Below are 11,744 nucleotides of genomic sequence, written 5' to 3' on the forward strand. Positions count from 1 at the left end.
TTTTGTTTTCTAGAATTTATTTTTTTAATGTAGTTTTTGGATTTTGAAATTGTTTTTTTAAACAAGATTTTAGTTTTTCAATTTTATTTTGTATTTTTTCTTTTTCAAAATCTATATTTTAATTTTTAATTTTAAAATAAAGAGCAATTTTAGAATTTCAAAAGCTGATTGAGTGAAGACCTAAAATAATTGAGTGCAGGAATCAAATGTGAAAAAAGAAAATTTGTATTGGATTTCCGAAATGGTAACTTAAGGGTATAAGTTCAAAAAGTTATTTTTGTTCTCAATATTTTAGTTAAAATTCCTAAAACTAATCTTCTTTAAATTCTGGAAAGGTCGCTTTAAGGATCTATTTATAAGTTCAAACATCTATCTTTAGTTTTTTTTTTTTTTTGGAAATAATAAGTTTTACAGGACAAAATATTACTTAATCATAGACTTTGACCTTTAAGTTAGCTACCTAAGAATTTTGCATATTGGTCAGTTACTCTTGATCCTTTCTTAAATATAAGATTTATGCGAAAGGTCCTTTGAACCTTAACTTAGGATCTAATAGTCCAAATATTTGATGTCTGGTGTGGATGTGATCCATGATATATCTGATGAGTGGAAAGGTTAATGAGTAATAACTAAGGTCTCAAATAGGATGGAAAAATGAAGAGTGCTAACTGTATGTAAAACACACAAATGATGAATATTCTATTTCTAATGTGACCAAAACATGTAGGATAGCTTTTGTGTACATTGAGTGAGCATTGAGTTAAACGATTACTTGATTGTAAGGTAATACAAATCCACCAAAGTGTATCAGTGGAACTGAGTTGACTTGCTTTGTCCCGTGTCAATGGCTACTCCATGCTTTCACTGTGGCAGTCTCGCTTTCTCACTCTTCCATCTAATACTCCTATTCTCCTCGCTCCTCCTCACCGCAACGGCAACCCAAAGTCACGAACAACAGCAACAAGAAGACACTCCCATCACCCGCTTCCAGCGCTACCTCCGCATCAACACGGCCCACCCCACCCCTGACTACTACTCCGCAGTCTCCTTCCTCAAAGCCCAGGCCCATTCCTTGGGCCTCACCTCCAACACCATCGAGTTCACCCCAGGAAAGCCCCTCCTCCTCCTCACCTGGCCCGGCTCAAACCCCTCCCTCCCCTCCCTCCTACTCAACTCCCACCTCGACTCCGTCCCCGCCGAGCCCGCCAAATGGCTCCACCCTCCCTTCTCTGCCCACCGCACCTCCGACGGCAACGTCTTCGCCCGCGGCGCCCAGGACGACAAATGCATCGCCATCCAGTACCTCGAGGCCATCCGCAACCTCAAGGCCCACGCCTTCTCCCCTCTCCGCTCCGTCCACATTTCCCTCGTCCCCGACGAAGAGATAGGCGGCTTGGACGGCTTCGCGAAGTTCATCGAGTCCGATGACTTCCTCCGCCTCAACGTTGGCTTCGCGCTCGACGAGGGGCAGGCCTCGCCCGGCGACGAATTTAGGGTTTTCTACGCGGATAGGGTTCCGTGGAACGTGAAGATCCGGGCCAAGGGAGCGCCCGGGCACGGGGCGAGGATGTACGATGGAAGTGCGATGGAGAATCTGATGGAGAGTTTGGAGGTTGTGAGTAGGTTCAGGGAGAGCCAGTTTGACGTGGTTAAGGCTGGGAAAGCGCTGAACGCCGAGGTTGTGTCGGTGAATACGGTTTATGTTAAGGCTGGTGTTCCTTCTGATGATGTGAGTTTGGGATTGCTTGGTCTGGCTTGGTTTTGATTTGATTGAACGTGGTTTTGGAATTACTGATGTTTTTTTGTGCAGGGGTTTGCGATGAATGTGCAACCTTCGGAGGCGGAGGCTGGTTTTGATCTTAGGCTGACGCCGACGACGGACCCGGACGAGATGAGGAGGAGAATTGCACTGGAATGGGCGCCTGCTGTTAGGAATATGTCCTATGAGGTGAGATTTTTTATGAAAAAAAAAATCTTATTTACCTTTTGGATATTTGCCTGATTGGGATGTAAGCTGGAAAATGAAACTGGGTTGATTGTTTAAACGTGGTGAAGAAAATTGGCTTTTAATTCGAAATAGGAGATGCGTTGATTCACTAGGATTGGACTAATGAGTCATTATCCTTATTACCAAAGTAGGCTGCAAGGCAAAGATCCTGATTTTCCTGTAAGATATTTGGTGCCAGTTAAGTTTAATATATTTTTAAGAGCAATGCTTCTGTTAGTTTCAGGTATCAACTAGTTTGTTTGTTATTTAGTTGCTTCTAACTGAACGACAATCCACCATCTTAGTTCCTTCTACATTTGTGATTTCGGAAAAGTGGGAAAGATCTGTTGATTATCATTCAAACGGGAAAACAGACACATCATGGCCAGTTTGTATGTTGTCATTGGCTGTAGTTTTTGTTCTAGTAGGAATTTAGATCCCTTGCTTGTGTACTGCTGCCTTGTTCTGGCATGAATTTGGATTTCCCTTGCTTGGGTACTAAGACATAGTTCTGGTGCTGTAATCTTGTATTGTTGCATCATGCAGAAGATGAAAACATTTGCTATGTATTTAAGGCTTGTTTACCTTTGATTTTTATTTTGTGTTGTTACTTTTTAGTTACTTTCAGTTTTCATTTTCAATCTATTTCCTGTTCTCAAAGATTTTCATATGAAAATTGGAAACATTTTTTTGTTTTCTCTACTTTCTGCACAAATCTTTGCAAACAATATGATAATTTTGTAATTGAAAATTGAAAACAGGAAATGAAGTAAAAGTAAACAGACTCATTCTATTCCTGTTGGCTGCAATATAGCTCTTCATTTGATGTCTAGGGTTTATAACTAGGTCCGTCAAATAACTTTATAAAGGATTTCTGGAGTCTCCAATATGATCCGTTATCTGATATCGATAACACTGGTCAAAAGGATGTATAGAGATACTTAGCAGTATAGCATGACTGTTTATCATTGGTAGCTAATCTTCAAAATACTGGCTAATCACTCCCTAGGTAGGGCTAAATAAAAGTTTGAAGGGTTTGTATACAAGCATTTTTTTTTATGCTTGTATTAAAGATTTAACTCTTTTATGACGTTTATTAGTGTAATAATCCTTTTCTGTTGGAAGTTAAGAAACAATAGGCTCTGAAGTCTGAACATTATTATGTGTTTTATTGAATTTGTGTCGGTTGGAAGTAAGGAACTGCCGTTGGGATTGGGGGATCTGCTGGTTGGGCTAAACCCATGAAAAAAGACATAGTACTGCATTAATGTATTTATGTATTCTTTTAAGACTTTTGCATACCAAATTAATATATATATATATATATATACATATATATGTGTGTGTGTTTCAATCTTGCTTCTAGATGCACCTTGATGAAATTTGATGATTGGTTCAGATTTGGGTGGAAAGGAAGAAAGTTATACATGTGTTTGATGCTGTGATACAAAACGCTAATCAAATACTTCTGTTTCTACTAACTAGCTAGCATAACATCAATAATAATACTAATATTCTAACCCCCTCCCCTAAATTGTAGTTCACTTAGCATCAACCTTCTTACCAAGTTTTAGTAAGTGTTAAGAAGTACGTTTTAAGCCTAACTCAACCTCATAAAACCGGCTCATAGGGATGAGGATTGCACCCACATATATACAATGAAAGGCTCTAATCTCTAGTCGATGTGGGATCTCCAACACACCCCCCTCACGCCGAGACTGCCAACTCGTGCGTGAGACTATATATTATGGGTGGTCTGATAGCGGCCCGATAGCGGGTGGCAGGATAGGCCCAACAAATACTCGCTAGGATAGGCTCGAAATGGCTCTGATACCATGTTGAATAGTCTTCAGAATTGTGTCTTTGGTTGTCCTGCTTTTGTCCATGTTCATAGTCCTTATCGGGGTAAGTTAGATCCTCGCGCCATCAAATGTGTCTTCATCGGTTATGCCCCCAACAAAAAGGGGTACAAATGTTATCATCCTCAAAGTCGTAAAGTTTATATTTCCAAAGATGTCACCTTCCATGAAACAGAGTCTTTCTTTCCTAGTTCTCAGCTTCAGGGGGAGAGTATTCAAGAAGCTGAGGACCTTGAGTTGCCACCTTTTCCTTTGTTGCAGGATTTCGTTCTTAGGGAGGATGACAAAGACCCTGCACCAACATCATTACCAGAGAAGAATAATGACGACAAATATTTTGGAAAACAATATCAGCGAAGGCAACAAGAACCCGTCTTAGTCGAACAGCAACTTCAATTGTCTGAACCGGAGGTAAGAACTCTTACCAGTGAGACTCTTGAGGACACCTTAAATACTGCTTTTGAACCTAACCTAAATGATTTACCTATTGCCTTGAGAAAAGAAAAAAGATCTTGTGCCAAATATCCTATATCCCAATTTGTGTCTACAGAAAAACTTTCTATGCAGCACCAGAGTTTTCTTTTAGCTATTGATTCTATCAAAATCCCTACATCGGTACAAGAAGCCTTAAAAGATGAGAACTGGATTCGAGCCATGAATGAAGAAATGAGCGCGTTAGAAAGGAATGAGACTTGGGAGATTGTAAAGACACCAAAAGATAAGAAAGCAGTGGGTTGTAGGTGGATATACACAGTTAAGTATAAGTCTGATGGCACACTGGATCGGTATAAAGCAAGGTTGGTTGTAAAAGGGTACACTCAAACCTATGGGATCGATTATGAGGAGACTTTTGCTCCAGTGGCAAAAATGAATACCGTCAGGATTATTCTCTCCCTGGCAGCACACTTTGGTTGGGCAATGCATCAATTTGATGTTAAAAATGCCTTCTTGCATGGAAGCTTGGAGGAAGAAGTGTACATGGAGATTCCACCTGGTTATGGTATTATTAATGAAGGGAATAAGGCGTGCAGACTTAAGAAGGCCCTATATGGTCTTAAACAATCACCTCGTGCTTGGTTTGGAAGGTTTACTCAAGCTATGGTATCTTTGGGATACCGACAAAGCCAAGGTGACCATACTCTGTTTATAAAACATTCTCAGAATGGTAAACTCACTATACTTTTGGTTTATGTAGATGATATGATTATTACAGGTGATGATGAGATTGAAAAACAAAATTTTAGGGAGAGACTAGCTGCTCAATTTGAAATGAAGGATCTTGGGAAGCTGAAGTACTTCCTTGGGATAGAGGTTGCTTACTCGAGACAGGGCATCTTTATTTCTCAAAGGAAATACATCCTTGATCTTCTCAAAGAGATTGGTAAGTTGGGTTGTAAGCCCACTGGAGTGCCAATAGAGCAAAATCATAGGATTGAGAATGATGAGGAAAACCCAAAAGTGGAGAAGACACAATATCAAAGACTTGTGGGAAAACTCATTTATCTTTCACACACTAGGCCAGATATAGCCTATGCAGTTAGTGTGGTTAGTCAATTTATGCATGATCCAAGAGAAAGACACTTGCAGGCGGTAGATAAAATTATTCAGTACTTAAAAGCCTCTCCAGGAAAAGGATTGCTATTCAAAAAGGGGGAAAACTTATCCATGAAAGTATATACTGATGCTGACTATGCAAGATCGATTGTTGATAGGAGATCCACCACAGGCTACTGCATGTTCTTGGGTGGAAATCTGGTGACATGGAGGAGCAAGAAGCAAAATGTAGTTGCAAGATCAAGTGCAGAGGCAGAATTTAGAGCCATGGCTCAAGGGGTGTGTGAACTCTTATGGATGAAGATCATACTTGATGACCTAAAAATAAAATATGAAGCTCCTATGGGTTTGGCGTGTGATAAAAGTCCGCTATCAGTATTGCACACAATCCGGTTCAACATGATCAAACAAAGCACATAGAGATAGACCGACACTTTATTAAAGAGAAGTCGGATGATGGTCTTATAGCCACTGAGTACATCCCTTCAAGACTCCAATTGGCAGAAATGTTTACTAAGGGACTTCCCACAAAACAATTTGAAGATCTTACTTGCAAGTTGGGAATAATAGATATACATTCACCAACTTGAGGGGGAGTGTTGCATAATCAGGAGAATTATGTTATAATTAAGTGCATATTCCATTTTATATTTATTAAGATAGATTTGTTAGTGATTTGATTTGTACAGCTTTAAACACCCATTATTTCTTGCTTTCATTACCTATTATTTCTTTCCTTAATTAGGTTGTAAAACAGTCTATAAATAGAGACTATAATCACATTTGTAAGATATCTCAGAAATATATTTCATCTATTTTTTCTATTTTTTTCCACTGTTAGAATGCATCTTAGAATATTGGTAGGATACTAAGGCATAAGACTCAAGTCTCATATTGGAAGTAAGCTACGTTTCTGTTTGTATAATAGAATTTTTTTTAATTTCAAATTTGTGCCTATATGTAATGGCCATCCCACTATAGCATTTTTGGGACTGGTTGGCTGCTAAATGTCACCAAGGTTATCAAACTCCAGAGTTTACATAAACTTGTGGGTGCTTGGTAAACTCGTAAGGGTTTTACTTCAAATGAAAACATAATAATTTATTCAAATAACATAGTAATTCAATATTTCAATAACATAATTAAGCATAATAGTTAAAAAAATATAAGTCTCCAATACTAAAATAACTACATTTAGTAGTGAATAGCAATTATACAAGTTCAAAGTACCTCAAATAAATAAGTTCATACAATGATACAAGTATTACAGAACATAAATTGTTAAAGTCATAGAAATTAAATAATTAGAAATGGACAAATGTTAAGTTTCTATGCCCAATCCTCTAATGACATCATCCTCTCCATCATCATCATCTTCATCACAATGTCAGCACCTGATCTATAACTATGAAGGGGACCAAGGACAGATCTATTATTCTATAGACTTTGGGGGCAGTTGCTCCCACAAAGTTTTAAATTTCTCTTACCCTAATATCATAATATGTATGTATATAGTTAGAAATGATTTCCATGTTTTTATGTACTTAAAAATGTCTATCAAATGAGTATTGCCCCCTTAAAGTTATATAAGTGAATATTGCCCCCAACTCTTAAATTTTCTGGATCCCCCGTCGTTGAAGGGGATCAAAACATATTCCCCCACTATTGTCCATAGTTGACATGGATATCTCTTTGGCATACCTAGGAAGGAACATGCAGTAGCACATACATTCTAATTTGGTTGTAACTGAATGCAACAAGAACCTTGTTATGTTTTTCATCAGTGTAATTATTTAGAATCTTTGTTTTCTCCAAATCTTCTAATCCTTATAAATTCTACATAAATATTGTGGTGAGAGGAAATTTTCTGAGGTGACAGTAGAGATGTAAATTTCTATCCTTAAAAAGTATAATTAAGAAAACCTTCTGTCATGAATGGAAATGAGCAGAGGGCAAATGAGGAAAAACAAAAAGTTGCACATGTGGATAGCGAGGTAGTGGACCAGGTGGCAAAAGATTCGTGTGATGTGGGAAGGAGGGTGAGTGAGAGAATCAAAATAACAAATTCACGTTTCAAGGACTACATTTGGAGAGGAAAATAGTACATAGTCCTTTACGGTTATGGGAGAGATGTAGATGAATTTATTCTCTTTCTTCTTTCCCTTTGAGGCTGGTTCGTATTCTGTTACTAGTTTTTTCTGTAACACTATCTCTATGATAGTTTTCTTTTCCTTGTAAGAAATCCCAGGCAAGTTTATAATACATTTTATCTTTTGTTATCTTAAGGAGTTAGTGTTGATTTACACCCTTCCTCGTTAGAAAATGGCTCCTCCCTTTGTTATCTGAGGGCATTAGGTGGGTGTGACGGATGCTATACTTAATTCAGTTCACTATCTTGAATATATAATCGCTTAGTATTGATTGCTATGCATTAATTTCAACCTGTACTAATAAGTAGTTAGAGTTAAAAATATATAAAACTCAAGAGAGAAAGTAACAGTGCCAAAACACTTTCATTAGTCATAAAATTGCCAAATAATTTCATAATATAAATATATATTTTTTCAATTTCAATTCTTGATTTTTTACAGCTATTATATATGAAGGAGTGAGCCTTGAGAAAAAAATCTAAGGCTCAAAAATTGGCTTCTCGTGTGTGATTACTGAACGGAAGGTTTCATTGGTTCATTTACTTAAATTCACTCCTTTTTTATGCATCTCTTGGGTAAAAAAAGTAAGATAATACATGTACTAAAAGATGGATATTAGTGGTTAGTTAAGAACTGTGTTATGCATACGAAAGGGTCACAAGAAACTGCTACCAGAAAAATCTTAAGCTAACAAGCAAGTCAACACAATATCCTTGAAGATTCTTTAATTTGATGGAAAAGGGCTATTGTAGATATGAAAGATTTGGAGTTTTTGTGCCAATGGAATTTCATTCAATGTATGAAATCCTCATTTTCTGTGATGATTTTTGCCGTAGAGGTCTTCCAGGCTACAAGGATCCCTCATACGATAGGGTCAAGACAAGACCACTAACTTTACATGATGAATGGAAACAAAGTATAGACAAGGGGCCTTGTTTCTATTAGATATATGGTATCCTGAGGTAGAGTTTATATTTTCATATGGATGTATCAACTATAAAACTCAATTATAAGAACCATGTGAGAGTTCCATCATAAAAGCTAGCTATAATAGTTGGAGAGTCCAAGGCTTTATAAATCCCACTCCCATACTTCTAATGTAGGATTGAAGTCCCATATAGCGATTGCGTCCTATCGTCCCACCTCATGGTTGCAGCCTAAGTTGGCTATGTGCTAACTCTTTGACTAGTCTCGAATGAGCATTGCACTGTTGGCATCGCTTGTTTACAATTAACACGCATTGTGCAAAACTCATAGCAATTGATAAAAATGTTAGAAGAACCACACTGCAAGAGCTAGCCACAGTAGTCTGATAATCCAACGCCTTGATAATCTCATGCTTTATCACAAAAGCTAGGTATTATAGTTGGAGAGTCCAAGGCCTAGCAAATGGATTCTAACACTTTGCCCCTAATAAATGTTCTTGTAATAAACTGTCCATGAACTTATGTTCTTATATACTGAATACTTTTCTATAGTAGAAAAACAGTTACAATAGAATAATATTTGTCAAAGCCATTGAAAAGGTGAGCCCGCATAAATAAAAAATGAGCTTCAAGTTGTTCCAGAACACTGCAAATTGCAATGTTTCTGGGAATACTATACAACAAGTACCAAAACGCATACTTAGGTGTCTCAACTTTAGAATTGTTGTCATCACGTTACCTCTCTGTCCTACTATAGGATTTCTTGCTTTAGCCACTCTAGTGCCATTTGGCATTGAATGATGAACACCATGAATAATAGTACAAGAGCTTGTAAGCTTTTTCTTTATGCTACGTGGTCTTATTCTATTCCTTTATATTGCCACTTGTTGCTCGGTTGTTGAAACATAAAACCATTGTCGCCATTAATTTCTTGACTGTTATTTATTTTTATCTTGTTTTTTGTGCAACCAAATTTGGAAGATTATTGAGAAAGGACCGATCAGAGACTACATGGGACGCCCCTTAATGACTGCAACTAATGATTCCAATCCATGGTGGTCCGTTTTCAAGCAAGCTATCACATCTGTTAAGGAGAAACTTTCGAGTCCTGAAATTCTTGGATCCACAACTGATGCACGATTCCTCAGACAGAAAGGAATTCCTGTACTCGGTTTCTCCCCAATGAAAAATACTCCCATCTTGCTTCATGATCACAACGAGGTTTAAATCATTATTTTAATTCTTCGTTGTTCTGCATTTCTCATTTCATTCCCCATGAACTGTGCTACTCTAGTATATTTTTTAACTCCCGTCTCTGTTATTTGCAGCACTTAAAAGATACTGTATTCCTGAAGGGAATACAGGTGTACGAGTCTCTTATAAGTTCCTTGAGTACATTTACCGAAGCTTCACATTCCGCCAGTTGATTATGGAGGGAACTTAGTTTCTTAACTCAATAGGAAAACCATGTCTAGCCTTTGTAAGGATGATCTGAGCCATTGGATACCTCCCTCCCCCGAATAATAAGTGGTGTAAAAACATTGATATCTGATATCTTCCAAAAGGAAAAAAAAAATGTTCTGTTGGTTCAATTCACTCATGGTGGGGACTGGGGATGGTACATATTTATTATTGTACTTGTATGAATTGTAATGACAACGAAGATTTTTCTATTAAGTTTATTTAATATAGATGTTAAATCATATATGATTGTGTATCATGGGCCAACGACAGAACCTAACTAACTACATCTGTCCATAAGTTTCATCCTTTGATGGTATGTAAAATCTTCATAAGTAATGCATTTTGCTACGGCGATAAATGCGTAAAGTTTATGGTTAAAGATAGTAGTGTTCATGACCCTTTTTGTTCCATTAATCTAATTTGGTTCAAATTGACTTTTGTAAGGGTTTAGTTTAAGAAATTAGATTTTGCGAACAAGTTTGAATTATACTTTCACTCTTCCTAATTTGATTCAATGTTACATTTTATAAAAATAAATTTCTTAAATAGTTATGTATAAATAATATAAATTTCTAATTTAAAAAAATAGCAAGCGTTTATTTTAGTTTGATATAAGTTTGGCATTTAAATTGTATTTACGGAGTTGCTAGCAAACATAAGTTTTTTTTTAGCAAAGAAAAAGCGGAGCATCAAGAGGGATGTTATAATAATCCTTATACAATATCTAAACACTTAGTAAAAATACCAAACCAGACATATTATTCTAACATAAATATAAAATAATGACTTATTAATTACTAGCATCCTCTTGTTTTACTCTGATGTCAAATGGGTTCTGCATACAAGTGCTTTTGAGCTCTAGACTTATCTCATCAATTGCAAGTAAATAGTAATTTTCATGTTTTTTAAAAAGCTCATTTTGATGATTTGAGAGACTGGAAGTTGGTTATTTTAGACCAGTTCTTAAAAACTCAGTTGTTCATAACATCCTTAAAAGTTTAAACTAGTCCTCATAGAATTAATCTCTCATGTGTATCAAATCCAATCTCTCATGGTGACTCATTTCTCACTCTAGGTTAAGGATATATTTTCCGCTTCTAATCCTCTCTTTCATCCCAAAAACCAGCATCCTTAATGTTAAACAATTTCAAGACATTGTCTACAAGTTCAAAAACAATTGTAGGTTGCACTGTTGCAGTGCATGGACTTACCCCAGTCCCCACCACCATCTCAACTAAATTCTCAATACATCTTATATTCTTGAATCCAATTGAACAACCTTAAATTTAATTAAATCGTATCTTTCCCATCAAATTCGTTACCCTATTTTGATTTTATTGTGTTCAATCACTATCTGTTTAACTGAAAGTGGAACCTAAGCTCAAATACTGATAACAACGATAGTTCACTAGAAAAATGTCAAAAGATGAAATGGTACTTGTCTGTGCATGCTTTTTTTGTTGTTGCTAAAACAGCATCTATGATGGTTGTTCGAATTAAATCATGTCTTTGCATCATCTTGTCTTTTCATCCTTGTATATCTATACTCACTATCATTTGAAGACAAGTGAAAGAGATGAGATTATGGAAAAGCAAGAAACTAAAAGAGAAAGTCATTATTATTTATTTACAGATCTATGACAAAAATTACAAATCCATTTTAAAGCTAACTTGTTAAGGTCGTGTAGTTTGAGGGGGGGAAAACTTCTGTATTCATTTTTAATGGCAAAAATGCAATTTCGTAACAAAAATAAGTTTTAACTGTTCTCTGATTTATTTTTTGTTTCACTATTTTCTGCCATAA

General features: G+C 36.5%; 1 protein-coding gene across 1 annotated transcript; it reads left to right on the forward strand.

Annotated features, from left to right (window-relative positions):
- Positions 1–544: 544 nt before the first annotated feature.
- Positions 545–10,181, forward strand: LOC137823672 (uncharacterized). Its single transcript, XM_068628896.2, has 4 exons — positions 545–1,729; positions 1,811–1,948; positions 9,458–9,697; positions 9,805–10,181. Exons 1-4 carry the CDS (start codon positions 845–847, stop codon positions 9,901–9,903), a joined length of 1,362 nt encoding a protein of 453 aa, XP_068484997.2. The 5' UTR covers positions 545–844; the 3' UTR covers positions 9,904–10,181.
- The last annotated feature ends 1,563 nt before the right edge of the window (positions 10,182–11,744 follow it).

This window comes from Phaseolus vulgaris, chromosome 8 (genome assembly GCF_051622355.1).
Source record: "Phaseolus vulgaris cultivar YP4 chromosome 8, ASM5162235v1, whole genome shotgun sequence".
Lineage (NCBI taxonomy): Eukaryota > Viridiplantae > Streptophyta > Magnoliopsida > Fabales > Fabaceae > Phaseolus > Phaseolus vulgaris.